Raw genomic sequence first — 17,517 nt, forward strand, 5'->3', positions numbered from 1 at the left:
GGGTTGGGGTGGTCTTTTTCCAGTGGCTGTAGGGAAAGAGCCTCTCTGTCCTGACCTAATGACTCTGCACAGCCTTAGGCCCCACAGCTCTGAAATAAGGGGCTGGGGGAGCTGTGGGGGCTGCTTTGTGTACTTAACAATCCTGCAGAGCCAGCACAGGCAAGGGAAACAAGACCCTGGGGCAGTTCCCAGTGGGATTTTGAGATCCCTGCCATGGGGTGAGCATCTATTTCAAACAAGCAGAGAAGAAAAGGTTTTTTCCAGCTTCTTCAGACCCTCTCATTACAGCTGTCTGAGACTGGGCTTATATATCCAGGGTAATTACAGGGCATCAATCACAGGAGCAAGTAATGGGGAGGTTGGGGGTCAGACACGCCTGTCTTGCCTCAGAAAAGCTTTTGGTGCTCAGCTGTTCCCAGCAGGTTTCTTCATCCCCAGCCCATTCTGCACAGAAAGGAACCAGCAGGAAGCAGTCAAGAGGTTGGCCACCCACTGAAAGGCTTAATGAAGAGCTGATGGAGCTAGACAGGGGGAGGAGGTGGGGGCCATGTGGGAATCCACCCTCAGGGGAAGAGCCAAAGCTAAAAATAAAGACCCTGTGACACCTACCAGGACAGTCCAGACTTTGGAATCAACAGGATGTGCAGTGTGGGCACAGGCAGAGCCCTGCTCATCTCTTTCAGACTGATGCTTAACACTAAACTCCTGTCCAGGAAAAAACACTGAGTTAAGGGAGAGCCTATAAGGTGGGGGTTTTTTTTGACCTTTAATCAGAACTCCAGCAAGATTAGGATCCAGATGAGAAGGGGATGGAATCTCACAACTAAAGGGAGTAACTTCTCAAATCTGTGCCTCTGGGGAGGTAGGATACCAGTCCTTCAAGAGGAACTTTCACTAAGTACCATCTCTTCCTGGGTTGTCCTGTGGTGCTTCTGGCCTGCAGGGCTGCTTTTCTCTCCTTTTTTCTCCCTCCTTTGCTTTCTGGGTTGTGCAGGAGCAGCTCTTGCTCTTTGTTGTGCCAGCCAGCAGCATCCTCCTGTGTCCTGCAAGGAGCAGCAGCTGCAGCCAGGCTTCCCCATTCAGCAGTGTCCTTTGTCCTTCAGCTGGAATGCTGTGAGCTGCTGCCACCTTCCAAAGGCCTGGAACAGTCAAGTGGACAAATGGAACACCCGGGTTACCCTTGAGGGGCTGCAGCCACCAAAACAGGACTCCTAAACATCGTTTTTCCTCCAGCAGTGGTTATGCCAACTGCCCCACTGTTCACTCAGAGCCCTTCCCTGTGATTCTGGAGTATAAATCAAGGGGAAAAAAGGAAGACCAGTGTCCCCTCTGCCCTTTAATTTCAGTCCTTGCTCTCGTGTTGTTAAAGGAGGATTTTCAGCAGGCAGAGGAGCAAACTGGCTGTCTGAGCTCCAAAGCTTTGGTTTCCTCAAATTTACAGCACTTTGCCTGCCCCTGGATGCAAGTCAGCACAATGGAGCCTCCTGCACCACTCAGGAGCCTCTTTCTTCCCTGAGTGGGCTCTTGAGAGGCTGGGGATTAGGAAATTACCATCTCTGGTAACAGTGGGGAAGGGAGCACACATCAGGGAAAGGGACTGCTGACACAAAGCTTTGAAAAACACCCCAAAATGGACCCATATAAAGCTGGCAGCTATTTCCCTTTGTTACAGGCAAGTCCTGTTCCCCAGTGCACGGAAGCAGCTTCTCCCTAAGAAAGTGCTTTGTGCAGGGTGAGGGATGCAGGGAACCCCAGCTGTCCCTTGGACATCCTTTTTGGTCCACTGAGAACCAGGGAATTCAAGGGGTCATAAATGCTTACCTGAGACAGCAGGCTCCTGGCTTCCTCCTCCAAAAAATTCTGCACCACACAGGTTTGCAAATGTCGTTGTCTCCACACCCTCCAGGCCTTTTCTATCAACCTCTGCTGGGCCTGCCAGGAGAAGAGGCAGCACAGAGATTAACTGGGCTCTGGCAGGAAAACCACTTCACTTCCCTCCAGTCCCATCTTGCTCCCAGTTGCTTCCCTGAGTCTCTCCTGAATGACTTTGCATCAGTAATGAACAAACCTGGCTACTGACAAAGCTCTTGCTCAGCTACTGATTATATCCTGCAAATATTGGGGCTGATTAAATGACAGTGCCCCAGGGAAAGGCTCTGGCACAGCTCCACAGGGATGTGCTGACTACACAAGTGTCACCTTGTTCCCTGGGCAGGTCAGAGCACAGGTAGTGCCCAGGAAGCCAAACACAACACGGGGCTGATCTCAGGTAGCCAGGGCTGAGGAGAAGGGGAGGCCACTTGACAGCCCTTGGTGGGCTGTGGGCACCAGGGGAATGGATCAGGGACAGAGATGAGGACACAGCTTGTGACACTGGCTGTGAATGTTCTGCACAGGCTGCAGATCACCCGTGCAAATCACCCTGTGCCAGCTTCCCAGCTGCAAGATGGGGCAAAGCACAATAACTGTGTGAGCATTCCAGTCTGCCATGGCACAGAGCAAGATGGAAAAAGTGACCACAGCAGCAAGAAATCTGGTGCAAGAAATCTCTGGTTTTCTGGTGCCAGGATCTACGGGAGGCTTCAGAGGGAGCAAGCTTGCCCACTGACTCCCATGGTGTCCCTCACCAGCTCCTGTGCCAGGATCACCATCCTGCTGCCTTCTTTCCACTGGTGCCACCCCCTTGCCAGACACTGCAGTCTCCTGGCACGTTGGCACTGGTGAAGTCTCACTGTGTGATGCCACCACCTCAGGTACTTCTTCCTATAGTCAAGAAAGGAGAAGAAGCTTTATCAGCCAGCAGCTCAGCAGCCCTGCCAGGGAATCCTTCCCTGATGGCAACAAGAGGAAGCCCAGTGCCCTCCACTCCACTCACCCAAGCCACTTCTTATCCCACTCCTCTGAATCCACCTCTGTTTCTTCCTCCTGGATCCTTCCCTGTGCAGAAGGGGGTCCCACCACAGCAGGTCCCAGTGCCAGGTGAGGGAGCAGCAGCCTTTCAGCCCTGCTTTGGGCTCTGTACAGCACCAGCCAGCGGTGAAAGGCACTGGGAAAAAGCTCAGGAGAGGCCACTGGTGCTGAGCCCTTCTCTCTGCCTCTTCTGCTTTCTAGGAAAGAAAAGAACCACATAGGAGGTAACCCCAGGGCTAGAGAGGTAAGAGTTGCCATGAGCCCTTTGGCTCCCAAAGACAGAAGCACCTCACAGTCAGAGTTCCAACTCCCCAGAGGAATCCCAGACACTTCTCTGGCAAACACTCCCTCCCCTCCTCACCCACACTCCCTGCAGGGCCCCATGAAAGGGAGAGAGGAAGGTGAAGCTTCTTACTGAGGGACCAGGAGAGAGACAATTTCCTGCTCTTCCGAGCACCTATCAGGCTGCTGCACTGCCGTGAGCACAGGGAGGAGGCAGCTGCTTTGGTCCAGTAGTTGCAGGCCTGCAAAGAGAAAGTTCTGTCTAACATCTTCATAGATGATTTAGATGGGGGGATTGAGTCCATCATCAGCAAATTTGCAGATGACACTGAGCTGGGGGGGAGTGTGGATCAGCTGGAAGCAGGAGGGCTCTGCAGAGGGACCTGGACAGACTGGAGAGTTGGGCTGATCCCAAGGGGATGAGGTTCAACACAACAACCCCATGGGGAGCTCCATGGGGCACAGAGTGGCAGAAAGGGAGCTGGGAGTCTGGATTGCCAGGAAGCTGAAGAGGAGCCAGCAGTGTGCCCAGGTGGCCAAGAAGGCCAATGGCATCCTGGGCTGGCTCAGGAACAGCGTGGCCAGCAGGTCCAGGGAAGGGATTCTGCCCCTGTGCTCAGCCCTGGGGAGGCCACAGCTTGAGTCCTGTGTCCAGTTCTGGGCCCCTCAGCTCAGGAAGGAGATTGAGGTGCTGGAGCAGGTCCAGAGAAGAGCAAGGAGGCTGGGAAGGGATCCAGCACAAGTCCTGTGAGGAAGGGCTGAGGGAGCTGGGGGTGTTGAGGCTGGAGAAGAGGAGGCTCAGGGGAGACCTCATCACTCTCTCCAACTCCCTGAAAGGAGGTTGGAGCCAGGGGGGGGTTGGGCTCTGCTCCCAGGCAACTCTCAGCAAGACAAGAGGGCACAAGAGGTCTCAAGGTGTGCCAGGGGAGGTTTAGGTTGGACATTAGAAAGAATTTCTTTCTGGAGAGGGTGATCAGCCATTGGAATGGGCTGCCCAGGGAAGGGGTGGATTCTCCATCCCTGGAGATATTTCAAAAGAGCCTGGATGTGGCACTCAGTGCCATGGGCTGGGAACCACGGGGGGAGTGGAGCAAGGGTTGGACTTGATGAGCTCTGAGGTCCCTTCCAACCCAGCCCATCCTGTGATTCTAAGGCTAAACAAGCACCATGTGCACATCCAGCAGGCACACAAACCATCCTCAGAGACACACTTGTGCTCCTGTGCCTGCAGGTAGCTTAATGTGCTAAACACCCCAGGCTGGAAGCTGCACAGATGAGGTCCCAGCAGGGCTGGCTCAGCCCTTCCAAACCAATCGACCTCTCTGTGGTTTGTAGCTGGGAGCCCTTTGGAAAAAAGCTGTGATTCTGACAGCTTGCTCTGCTCTGCAGGGACAGTGATGATCCCACCTCAGCTCTGAGCAGAGAGGACAGAGTGCTCTTGCCTCCCTGGTCCAAATGTCCAAATGTCCCCATCCCTTTTAGCTGTGCTCCAGATGGTTGCTGCAGGCAGTGCCAGATGATGGGGATGAAGCTGCAAGCAGCCTGGGAGGGATTTCAAGGCAGGGACAAGTCAAACCAAGATGGTTTTTTATACAACCCTTGTCAGTCCATCCCAGTGCCCCAGCTGAGGCCTTTATAAGAGAGCAGGCAGCTAAGAGCTGTCCCACTGGAACCTTTTCTTACCTGTTTTACAGCAGCCACAGCTCCCAGGTGCAGGGCTTGGTGGCCTCGGGAAGCCACTCGCCAGCGGTGCTGAGCTTTACCCCGAGAGGCTCCTTCCCACCTTTGGGCTCTCTCTCTCAGCTCCTGCTGCTCTTCAGCTCTCAGGAATTTCTCCCTCCACTCAGCAAAGCTCACAGCCAGGAGATGATGCTCCCTGGCCCTTTGGAAGCCAGACAGGGCTCGGTGCTGCCTCAGGCTGCAGGCAGTGACCTGAGCCCAAGCCACCAGGCACCTGGAAAACAAGAAGAGCACAGAAAAGCAGCAGAAGCCCCAAGTCACATTTCTGTGTCAGCACTGGACAGACTGCAGACCAAATCCCACCTTCTCACCCTGCAAAGCAATGCAAGCAAAAGGACATCCAGCAAGAAAAACCCCTGTTCCTCTCACTCCTTTTACAGTCAACACTTGGGTATCTTTTCCCCTCTGTTAATTTAAGACAGCAGCTTGGTGCCAAGATTCAGATTTTAGCTGTTTTCTTGGCTGTCAGAAACTAAGGGCCCGTGCACAGGGGATGTACCACTATAATTTTTATGGACACAATTTTATTAAAAAAAAAAAATAAAAAATCACTGCCTCCAGGAGTTGCCATTACCCCCACTGTAAATCTGCACCCACAATAACCTCCCTGTCCCTTGCAGGCTGATGCACAGGAGGCCAATCTTCCTCTGCTCCCCCAGAAGCCAATCTGCTTTTAATTCCTGGCTTATCCTTCTGGTTCCTTGTTCCACTTGGACTTTCATTATGCAAATCACCCCCCTGCACCACAGAGCAGAGGTGTAAATATCCTCTGCCTGGCAGGCTCCTCTGAAGATCAAGAGAATCCATCTCAGGTTATCCTAGCATGAAAAATGCCCCCCCCAGAAGAGACAGGGCTCAGCCTGCACCATACCCAGGTGAGAAATGATCACTGCTCTCTCATCAAAGGACAGCCCAGAAGGGAGATGAATGGTGGGGACACACTCTGCAGGAAGGAGCAACATCAAGGACTTCTCCCAAACACACTTCCCACCAGGGTGCCACCCCACAGACTGAAAAATGCAATTGGGTGGGGGGAGTGCAGGGACACGAAGGTTTTACTGGGTTTTTCAGCTGCTCTTTCCTCTGCAGCTTTGTCTCCTCTCAGCCCGAACCTCAAATTCTAAAGGAAATCTGCTGGGGTCAAACCTGCACTTCTCGTGCCTTAAGTGAGTCCTGGGTATAAATAATCTTACTCATCCTTATCCTCCTGAGCTGTCTCAAAGAGCAACATCCCAACAATTTCTGGTTCACTGCAGCTGGGCACTTCTCAGGCACACAACAAACCCCAGACAAAACAGGTTTCAGTGAGAAAGCTACTGAACATCAGCTGAGAGAGGAAATAAGTAATTTATTAATGATTGGCAGCAGGCAACTGGCTCTGCAGACCAAATCCTTGTGTTTTCAGGATCTGCACCATAAGGGTCCCAAGCATCCCACAGCTTCACTTGTACCTAACACTGAGATGGAATTTCATGGTTGTCCCTTCATAGACTTGCTGAATATTGCTTTTCTGCAGGAATATCTTGAACTGGGGTGTTTTTCATATTAGTTTAAATTAAAGTCAACGTGCTGTGTCCAGAATCTAAAAGAGATTCAGGTTTGTAAATATCAGATTTCTCTAAGGTCTCTGCCCAGCATACAAATACAGAATAATTACAGTGGAAACAAGGCTCTCAGCTCTTTAAACTGGATAAATGTGTTTGCATCTCTCATGTTTAGTTTACAAATACCATGGTGCATAACTAAGACTAAACAGAAGTTCTGGAAACAAAGAAGTTTTGCATGAGAAGAAGGAGATGGGGAGCAGTGAGGCTATGGGGTCACAGACACCTCAACCCAGGAGCACCCCCAGGGAACCCCCACAGAACTATTTACACTGTTTCCTGTCTATTTACACACAAATTAGCTGTGCTTTCAAACTCAAACTTTTGGTCTGAATACACAGGATTCTCTGCTATATAAATTTCTCTCCACTCAAAGCTTGCCCCATCCCCCCCACGCCAAAAAAAAAAAAAAAAAAAAAAAAATTCCTCAAACCTGTGCAGGAGAAGTCGTTCCCAGAATAAAGCAGCAAATTTCTGCTTCTTTGTCTGGCAATACCAGGTCTGCAGGACCAACCTCTGCTTCTGCTGGCAGCTGTGCTGAGCCCATTGCTGCTGCAGCTCTTTCATAGCACATTTCCCTGGAGAGGACACAAGAGCTTCCTCAGCTGAGCCCAAGGATTTTTTTTTTTCCCCCATCAGAGCAGAGAATGCATCTGCTGCAAACACCAAATGGGACCAGACTGGAAGATTTCCCATCCCTTCTTTAGCACCTGCAGACACTTTTCAATTGACCTTGGGATTTTTCTGTCTGCAAGACCTTTGGGTTTTTCTCCTGCCTTTACCTGAGCAAGGAATCATTCCTACTCTCATCTGCAAGGCAGTTTTCCATCAGAAACTGGGAATGGTCCTTCCTGGCACAGTTTAAGTACTTAGCACTTAAAGTACTAAACTTAACTAAGCTAAACTTAAATTTAAGTACTTAAAGCACTTGGAATCCCTTGAGGGACAGGACCAGACAGCCCCAAAAGGGAGGCCCTGCTAGCACTGCAGCAAAGCCCTGAGGAGCCACATCCAAGCCTGGAATGCTGCACTGGAACTCCATTTAACACCCCAGCTGCACTGCCTGGGAACTCCTTTGGCAGTGCAGGTACAGCAGGATCCACCTCTTCCCAAATCAGCTGCCAAGGGAAGATGTTCCCTGGCATAAACAGCAGGGAATGTGGGATAAGTCAGTGACAGAGGCACCTCCTGACTCCTCAGCTCCTCTGCATGTGCTTTCCAGAGAAGCAGCACACAGGGTTACAGCCAGAAGCAGGATTTTCTCCTTCCCAACTATTCCAGAGAAGCAAAAAACAGAGTTACAACCAGAAGCAGAATTTTCTCATTCCCAACCCTCATCACTCTCTCCAACTCCCTGAAAGGAGGCTGGAGCCAGGGGGGGGTTGGGCTCTTTTCCCAGGCAACTCTCAGCAAGACAAGAGGGCACAAGAGGTCTCAAGTTGTGCCAGGGGAGGTTTAGGTTGGACATGAGAAAGAATTTCTTTCTGGAGAGGGTGCTCAGCCATTGGAATGGGCTGCCCAGGGAAGGGGTGGATTCTCCATCCCTGGAGATATTTCAAAAGAGCCTGGATGTGGCACTCAGTGCCATGGGCTGGGAACCACGGGGGGAGTGGAGCAAGGGTTGGACTTGATGAGCTCTGAGGTCCCTTCCAACCTTCCAACCCAGCCAGCCAATTCTATGATTCCTGCAGCATCCCTATCCCGGGATACCACTTGGGATACCAATGCCCCTGTAGGACCTGGTAACTCACTCTGCCAGCAGGAATGCCAATGCCAGAGAGCAGCTGCAGTCATCTGGTGAATGTGACACCTGAACCTCTGCTCAGCTTCCACTTTCTGGGCCAGTCTCCTCTTCCAGAGGCTAAAAGCCACCCGGCAGCAATGGACTCGATGTTTCAGGGCTGCTGCTGCTTTTTGGGTCTTATTTTCCACAACCCAGTGATGCCAGCTGAAAAAAGCCCTGAGAAAGACAAAGGTCGTGGGACCAGCTGTAGGAAAAGCTCCCACACAGCCTTGGAACTGAAATTTTAACAACGCACACAGGAGGGAGCTCAGCAAACACACCCAGTCTCTTCACATCCTTCTTCCCCGTGAGAAATGAGGAAAAGGAGAAGTTGCTGGGAGTGAGGTGTTCTGTCCTGACCATGTCAAACCTGTTTCTCCCTTCAGCTTTGGACTGAGGAAGGAACAAAGGCAGCTCAGGGGATAGGACATTACCAGGATGCTGGGCATCCCATCAAACCATAAATAATTGTGGTCAGATATAACCAGGAAGGAAGAAAACAAAATAAGGGGCTGCAAAACTGCCACTGAAGACAGAAAAAAAAAAAAAAAGCTAGAGGAAGAATTATTTTTTTTTTCTAAAGGCAAGCATAGAACTTTAAAAGAGGCATCTTTAGGAAAGTTCTGGAAAGCACAATACCCACCGAGCCAGCTGGGTGAGCCTGCAGTACTGCTGGGCCTTCAGAAGCTGCTGAGTCTGAGCTGACCAAATAATAAAATACCTCTGCAGGCAGCATTGCTCTGCGTGGAGCCTGCAGCTCTCTGCTTCCTTGTCAGACCTGCAGTCCTGTAATCCAGAAAAGTAAAAAAGGGCCTTGAACTGCTGCTGTAACTCAGTGACTCCAAACCCCTCAGCCCTTCCCCTTGCTCCTGTGATTTCTGTGACTGTCTCACACAGGAACATCCAGGGGCAAGGGGCTGGCACATCCCTTTTAAAGCCTTGACACGTGGCCAATTTCCAACCCAGCTGGCACAGGGTAGGGATGAATTACCCTGAGAAATGTCTCAATCTTCCATTCCTGCTGTCTGAGACAGAAGGGAGAAAAACAAAGAGAGAGCAGCAGGGAGGCTGCTCCACAAACCAGTACTGGAACCCAAGGGCTCTCCCCTGAACTGAGCTGTGCAGAAAACCTGGTACATTTATTTACATGCAGCCTCACCTCTTCCTCTGCAGAGCAACTGCTGGGAGGCTGCACATCATCATCTGGACTCTGGACTTGGCCTCCCACAAACCAATTTATTCTGCAAGACAAAAGTGTCAGGGGGAAAGGGAAAGAAAGAAGAGGACAAAGTATATGGCAGGATGCTGTGAGATGGCACAAGGGACTTCAGCCAGACCAAACAAGGGGCCAGAGCTACCAGCACCCCCAGGAACCAGTCTCCAGCTTACCCAGATGCAGTGTGGTGAGGAGGGCAGGAGTCCTGCTCAGCTGGCAGCTCTGCAGGCTGCTGGAGCTGCACGAAGCTGCAGGATGGCAGAGAGAAGCTCTGCTGGCTGCTGTCACTGAAACTGTGTTCCTGCAGGTATGAAGGGGAGGACAAGCTGTGAGGTTCATGTCCTCACGATGGAACCAGGAGGGGCACAGACAGAAGTGATTTCATCATTTCCAATTAAGCTCCAGGACCTCACAGGCTCAGTGCTCCTCAGGCCTGAACTCTGAGCACACTTTGCTGATGACAGTAGGATGCTGAAGCAGAAATTTTCCACTGAAAAAAATTCTAAGCTCTGGATGGATCAAGATCTCCTCACCTTTTCCAGTGAGCTCTGAGAGGCCAGAGTAGCTGGAGCACTGCTGTCAAAGCCAGAAGATGTTGCAAGGTCCTCTGAAAGCAGCATGGGCAGAGGCTCTTCACACACAGCCCCATGGAAGTGCTCAGGACTTTGTTCACTTGTCTGCACCAGGAGACACTTCTGATGCCATAATTTCAGAGCTTTTCTGAGCCTACACTGCTCTAAAGCCTGAGAGAAAGAACTGAGACAGAAGATACTGAGATGGTAAAGTGACTGAAAGGAGATACCAGAGGGGGTCTCCAGCACAAGCAAGACACTGGGAAAAGGGATTCTTCCAGAAGGAACAGAAATCAAGTGGGCACTGAGGGCAGGGCCCCAGGAATTGGCTGTTCTTAACTCACTCAGCTCTGTGATGATCCTGCAGCCTTGCCTTCCACAGCAGATAAACTCTCTGGAGCTTTATTTTTTTGCAGAGGTCATCAAGAGAGCAGCCTGTTTTCCCAGGAAACCATCTCTCTGCAGTGCACAAGGGCTGATCTTCAGCTTCTGAGCTTTTAACTGGTCCTTACCAGTTATGGAGAGGGACAAGAGAGAATTTGTCAGAAGTTATTGCTAAGAAACCCAGCCCAGCCCTCTAACTGCTGCTTCTCTCCGAGGTTTAAGACTCTGCTAGGTTTATGAAGCAGAGCAAATCTCCCTACAGCTTCCCTAACACATCCAGAACAACTTAATCCTCTGTCCACTCTGCTTTGTTAATACCAGGTATTATCTGAGCATCTGCTCTCAGGCTGGTTTCACCATCCAAGCAGAGGAGGGAGGAGCTGAAGCACCCCCAGATTTTAGACCCTGCACAAGCCCCAGGCTGCTCACCATGATGCTGTCTCCTCTGGAGGAGGAAGAAGTTCCCCATTTTCTGCTGATCCCCTTCTCTGATCTGCAGCAGCTGAACCCACTGCTGGAAATACTTCCTCAGTGATCTTGCTCTGAGATGGCCCAGGCTGTGCCTGTAAAGTGCTTTCTGCTCAACAGCCTCCTTCCAAGCACTGAAGCACCTTAGAAAACCAAAAGGAAAATAAAATCCCATGATACAAGGTTGTGTCTCCTCCTGAGATGGAGTTTAGTTCAGGACAGACAGACAGAACCTGTCAGAAGCACCTTCTGAGCTTCTGTTTTTTATTGCATTAAAAAGCCCCCGTCCTGCAGAGCACAGTGGGTACCCTCAGCTTTGGTCTTTCAGGACATGAAAGGTCAGGAAGAAAAAGATCTGGCAGGGGGTAAGTCAGAATGTTCCTGGCCACAGGAGTTCCTTTTCATGTTTCTGTCCCTAATTCCACCTGTATTACAACCAACACAAAGCAATAGGTGGCTGTAAGGTGTCACTCCTTGGGCTTTCACAGGCAGCAGACATTTCACATGAAAACCAGACCTCAGACTTACTGGGAGACCAAGTTTCTCTGGAACCGAGTGGTCAGTGCCAAAATCTGCTCCTTTTCCAAGCACCGGGAACGCCACACCCAGAACACCTTTTGGAGCTGCTTCTTTTCCAGCAGAACATGGGATTCCAGGAGCTTGGCTCTCTCTGTGCTCTGCAGCTGCTTCTGCAGGCGCCACAGTCTGAAAGCTGCTGTGGGCAGGAGAGATGGAGGGGAGCAAAAAGAACTTGGGGGAACTTCAAATAAGTTGTTGTCAGACAGCAAACACGCCCTGGCTCAACTCAAAAGGGCACCTCAGGGAGGTGCTGGGGCTACAGCATCTGCTGCAGCTGAACTGATGTCAGAAACAAGTCACAAGGTGTGTGACATGGCAAATGGGCCACTCTGCCAGCACAAACACTGCCCCAGCTGTTTGCAGGATCAGATTCTGAGTCAGGTCAGAGCAACAATGACATAAACCAAGAAACGTGGTGAAAGAGTCATCACCTCCCAGCTGTGCCAAGGCTTGGTGTGGAAGGTGTGCTTACCAGCCAGCCTTCTCAGATCTCTGATCCCTTGAGCTCTCCAGCAGAACTCATCTCCTCTCTGCTTACAGTGAAGCTGTGTCCACAGCTGTGCCTCCACCCTGAAACAGCCACAAACATGCTTTAACATCCATCTGTCCCAGGAGGCACTCACAGGACAGAATTCAGAGCCTTCCTTCTCTCTAGGCAGCTCTCTCTTTGTCTGAACTTGTTCTTCTGCCTTCAGAATCAGAAAGCACAACAGGTTTTGCTTTGGACCCCTCTAGGGCACTGCCAGGGATTGCAGGATTCATTCACTCCAGGCTCATTTATGGCTCTGACAGGTGAGAGCTGAACTCAAGAAATAGGACAGGAAATTTTCAGTCAGACACTCAGGGCAGACAGAACACAGCAGTGCAGGGAAGCTCTGGTACAGGACTGGGTAGTTCTTAAAGCTAAGCTGCTAATTCTTGCAGTGCTCATCTACAACTCTGTACCCAAGGACCAGGAAACAAGTCTCCCACTATTTGAGAAAAATTTCTCCCTTTGTAACCTTGTCCAAGCTAAGAGAGAAAGGGCTCAGCTTACCTACAAGCCTGCTCAGCCTCCTGTGAGTGCCCTGCTGTAAGCTGCTGCTGAGCTGGGGTTGTCATAGCTGCTAATCTTCCTGCTCCAAAACAACCCACTGGTGGACGTGGGGGGTAAGAATTTGGCTCAGGCTGTGGAGCCTGCTTCTTGCTGTGTTTTGCCACAGCCACAGCCTCCTTCCACTGGAGGGGAAACCACAGGGTCAGAACAAAGCACAGGCAGAGTGTCAGGCAGCATCCCCATCGCTCAGTTTCACACAGGGTACCCCTTCCTCCTCCCTGTCCAAAGGATTTCTGCCTTCCCTAACTCCCAGCACCACTTCTGCTGTCCCCAGCCTGGCCTCACCCTCTGGAAGCTGACAGCCAGCAGAGCCAGGGCATGTTTCTGCTGGGCTGTCTCCAGCTGCATCCTCCTCTGCTGCACAGCCCTCTGCAAAGCACCGAAGCCCTTCCCAAGCAGCTGCTGCCTGTGAAGCTGCCTGGCTGCAGCTCTTTTCCAAAGGATGTGTCCCCTCCATGCTTGGAAACACCTCCTCAGCGTTTGTCTGTCCCTGGCATGCTGGAAACTTAAAGAGGAAAAAAAACCAAAACACAAAAACAAAACAGAAGTGAGCTCCAATTAACAGAAAGGAAAGTTAAACACAGCCAGGAGGTGGCAATCAGGGTTCAGCCACCAAGCTGAGAAGAGATATTTCAAATAATTTTCTCCAACGAGTGGAAAACCTGCAGCCCTACACCAAATTTAGTTGCCACTGCTGCTAGATCCCACACACATCCACAGGTCACCAGTTTGAATCCCATCCCATGGAAAAACCCAGTTTTTGATATTTTTTAACTATGCAGTGAGCATGCTGGAGTTTGCTGCACTTCAAAGCTGTACATATGGTACCAATGCTGCTTCATTTGGCAGCAGCCAAAGTTGAATTTAGAAGCTAGAATTTAAAAGATTCAGAAATATTTTTTTAAAGCATGCTCCCTTCTAGATGGTCACCCTTTGAAAAGAAATGGATGCAGCCCCTGGGCCAGCCAGGGCAGAATAATGTTGGTTAAACCCAAATATTCCCAGGAATGTGGCTCCTTAGCCTCTTGCCAGCAATCTTCCTCCCCTGTTACCAACCAGCACACTCACAGACAAACACAGAGACTTTTTACCTTTGCTCCTTCCCCTTCATCAGCCAGAAGCTGTTCCCCAAGACCTGCAAGCAGACAAAGGACAGTAACTCACATGATTTTCCCAATACCCTGTTGAATAGTTTGTCTGTGCCCAGCATGGCAAATCAGTCTGGAGGAAACAGGAGCCTTGCTGCCTCAGGGCATTGGGTTGTGCAGATGCCTTTGACACTGCCCCCACCACTGCTCTGACCTGTCCCAGACATGGAAAAGCACAACAAAACTGAAACCTCAGGGCCCTGGAGATACACACGGAGTAAAAGCCACTTCAGTGCTCCCCCCTCTGCATATCCAGATATCACAGATAACACAAAGATATCCAGATAACACAAAGAGGTGTTGGCATCCCCAAGAACAACCCAGTGAACAAGCTGGTCCTTAGGAAGCATCATGTGAGACAGAAAGATGTGGATGGGATGGAGCAGGACCAGAAGAGATGAAATTCTGACCATTCAGGGCCAGAAAACACCCCACAAGACAAGCATTCCCATCACTGTCTCACCTCAGCTCTGCATCTCAAGCAAGAAGCAGCAGCAATGACAAGAAGCTCTGCCAACAGGGATGCTCCCAGTGAGCACAACCTCACCTCTCGGGATGCAGTTGCCTGGGTCTGGCTCCCTTCTGCACAGCACCAGGGTTCTGTGGGTCTCCTCTCCACAGAAGGTTCTTCAGGCTGCCTGGGAGTGGCATCAGCTTCCCAATTACTCCAGTATTTCTTCCTCCTTCCTTCTCTGCTCACATTCATACAATCTGTGTCAGAATATTCACCAAAGCCACCTTCCACCTGGATCCTGAAAGCCCTGGGCTGGCTCCTGCCCACCACTGCCACCTCCTCTGACTGCTTGCTGGGCTTTGCAGGAGCTTCAGAGCTGACTCCTACAGAATTAATACTGAGCTGCTGGACTGGTCTGAACTCTTTTCCTCCAGAAGAAGAAGAAGCCACTGTTACAGAGACTCCCCTGGGGGCCCCATACATGGCTACACCAAGATCCATCTGAGCACCCCCCAGCTCTGTCACTACTGACACCTTCAGACCCTCTGGACACAGACTGCCTGGAGGGTTTTTCTCCTGAGGAGCAGCACCTGGAGATGCTGCATCAGATGCCTCTTCTCCTTTCAGGACCTTTTCAGGGGAATGACTCTGTGTGTGGACATAAAGGCTCCCAGTTGCCAGAGCTGCCTTTGCCTGGGCCTGGCACTGTAAATAATGGGAGGAATCATAGAAGGAATCTGCTTTTCTCTCCACCATCCTGCCAGAGCCCAGCCCAGCTGACATGGCTTCTGGCTGAATGTCACCTGAAAGTTTGGTTCTCCAGATGTTTGAGCCAAGGTATCCATAGCTGTGAGAGGCAGAGAGAGGTTCTGCAGGACCCAAGTCCCTTCTCATGGCACCAAGGCTCCAGTCTCTAGCAAATGGGACCCCCCATTTCAATCTTGCCTGAGCAGCACTGGGCTTTACTCCAGCTTGCTCTTCTCTTGTGCTCAGGATACCAGGAGCTGAACCACCATGAGCAAAGCACAAATTGCCACTAATTGGGGAAGACCTGGGCTCCAGAGGGAGGGAGCCCCTTATCCCCATCATAGCAGTTTCTTGCTTAAGCCTGTGGATTGAACAGTACAAGCTGGCAGAAATCTGGGAGGATTGCAAAAGAGCCTGAAAGGACTCCAAGCTGGATGGATCCAGATCCCCCAAGGTCAGGGCTGCACTGCCACAAGTGTTGACACCTTGACTGGAGCTCCTTGAGGAGGGACACACCACTAATTGATGCCTAAGTGGGGAACCTGCAGGAGGTGACAAACTTGCACTGACCAGTGAGGGGCTGACAGGATCCATACAAGAGGCACACAGGAGGCTGAGGCTGTTTTTTTCCCACTGGATTGTGACTACTCTTGTTGCTAAACTACTTTCCAGGCACAGGCTTGGAGCTGTGCTGCTGCAGCCTGGAGCAGAGATGATTCTGCTGTGGGAAGCAGGAGCTGGAGAATTGCCTGGTGCTGACCCAGAATGGTCCAGAAGGGGAGGAGAGATCAGTGTGTCTCAGAGCAGGATCTCTCTTCCCAGCAGGCAGAGATGGGGTGAGCAGGAGGATTGTGCTGCTGGCTGCCTGGGGTCACACTCTGTGCCACAGCCTCCAGCCAGGGCTGAGGGATGGCTGCTCCTCTTCTTCTGCCCATACAGAGCAACATCCACCTTTCTTCTGAATGCTTCTTGGCTACAAAGAAAAGTAAGGAGAAACAGAAACAAAGGAGCATTTATATTTCTCGCCATATCTTCCCTAGTTTGCCAAAGGCTTTTGGTACTTTCCTTAGAAATTCCTTGTCTCCAACCCACCAGCCTCAGTCCTGACTGTCCCAGACACTGCTCTCCTCCTGTTTTCAGCAGACAATCACGTCATTTAGTAATGACTGAAGGGACAGACTCAACAGAAAACCTGGAAAACAAAGACTTCCAGCATCATGCATGCATGCAGCCTCCAGAAAGATCTTCTTGTTTATCCCCCTGCCAAGACAAGGTAGTCTGTAGAGACTTTTCTAGAATGCTTTGCATCTAACTGGGTCTACCAGACAAGAATAGGTCCTAAAAGAAAATGGTTCTACAGCAGTCAGAACATGGCTCCAGCTGGAGTACAATGCTCACCCCTCTTCATTGATTGGAAATCCAGCTCTGATCTCCCCCACACTTGTGTTTTCTCCAGACTGATAGGAAAGGTAATGCCTCAACTTCAGGCAACCTAAAATTTGTTATGTTTCATGCTACAGCCTGCAAAAGTTCAAGGCTACACAGGCCAATTTCTTCTTGTCCACACTAAAGGATGAAACTGTGTTTACAGAAGCAGAGAATCCACGTTGTCCCCTAACCTGGAGGAGTCAGAGCACAGATGGGAGACCTAATTTGCAGTCTAGCCACTGAGTCAGGGGGTTACCACTCACACAGAGCAGAGACTCAGAAATTACTGCTGCCAGGTAAGTGCAGCTGAGGGACTGAGCTTTCATTCCCTCAGATTTTAAAAGCAAGTTGTCAATCATTCTGTCATTCTCACCACCACCCTTTTCCAACACCCTCTAACAAAAATTTTAAATGGCATTGTGAAAAGACACACACACATACACCCCTCTGATATAATCTCAAAAAACAACCCCCAGTCAGCCTGAAAGAGACAGCACAGCAGATGAAATCAATGCCCATTGTCTTTCTCAAAGATACTCAGACAGGAGAAAGCCTCCTGCCAAATGGCACTGTTTCCAAACTGTGTTTATCTCATTCTCTTCTAAGGAAGCATCTGAGCCCCAGTCCTCCCTGTCTGCAAACAGCCTGCTTGTCCTTCTCACGTGCAAACTCCTTCAGGAACCACTCCAGACTGGGGAGGAAACTCCATTACTAAAGCACAAGAGATAGTTCTGTAGTGCTGCAATTATCCTTGGGAACTGCTCCTGTTGCCTTTCATCCATCACCAACTCTGCCACTCACAGAAAGATCACATTATTTTTTTCCAGACAAGAGGTTGGCAAGTACAGGGTGAGCAGACAAAGCTGCCTTCTTCAGTGTAACCACAACATGCAGTGGACTGGTGTTCCATAGAGCACTTCTTATGGCCCAAGAATATCCAGCCAACTATTAATGTATCACAAGAGGGTGTTATAAAGGATCTGAACTGGGAAAGGATGGGGAAGCACTGTGTTTATCAGTGCAGCTTTGCTCATTGACACCTGGAACTCAGCACTGGACTGGTACACTCAAGAATCTTGGTATAATCTGTTGTTTTGATAACTCAC

At 50.6% G+C, this 17,517-nt stretch overlaps 1 protein-coding gene across 2 annotated transcripts; it reads right to left on the bottom strand.

The window, feature by feature from the left end:
• Positions 1 to 751: 751 nt before the first annotated feature.
• Positions 752 to 16,855, bottom strand: C23H1orf167 (chromosome 23 C1orf167 homolog). Of its 2 annotated transcripts, XM_071767235.1 has the most exons (22): positions 16,076 to 16,855; positions 14,330 to 15,956; positions 13,726 to 13,769; positions 12,920 to 13,139; positions 12,575 to 12,756; positions 12,011 to 12,108; positions 11,488 to 11,674; positions 10,921 to 11,102; positions 10,452 to 10,566; positions 10,069 to 10,291; positions 9,709 to 9,836; positions 9,479 to 9,560; positions 8,963 to 9,105; positions 8,288 to 8,496; positions 6,970 to 7,114; positions 4,876 to 5,146; positions 4,600 to 4,734; positions 3,326 to 3,434; positions 2,876 to 3,107; positions 2,628 to 2,763; positions 1,822 to 1,932; positions 752 to 1,139 (listed from the first exon to the last, which is right to left on the bottom strand). In XM_071767235.1, the coding sequence occupies exons 2-22, from the start codon at positions 15,575 to 15,577 to the stop codon at positions 1,080 to 1,082; spliced, it is 4,260 nt and encodes a 1,419-aa protein (XP_071623336.1). In that variant the 5' UTR covers positions 15,578 to 15,956; positions 16,076 to 16,855; the 3' UTR covers positions 752 to 1,079. The 2 variants fall into 2 exon arrangements, with proteins under 2 accessions (XP_071623336.1, XP_071623337.1); XM_071767236.1 differs by lacking the exon at positions 4,600 to 4,734 and having other exon boundaries at positions 10,452 to 10,614.
• Between the last annotated feature and the right edge of the window lie 662 nt (positions 16,856 to 17,517).

This window comes from Heliangelus exortis, chromosome 23 (assembly GCF_036169615.1).
Source record: "Heliangelus exortis chromosome 23, bHelExo1.hap1, whole genome shotgun sequence".
Taxonomy (NCBI): domain Eukaryota; kingdom Metazoa; phylum Chordata; class Aves; order Apodiformes; family Trochilidae; genus Heliangelus; species Heliangelus exortis.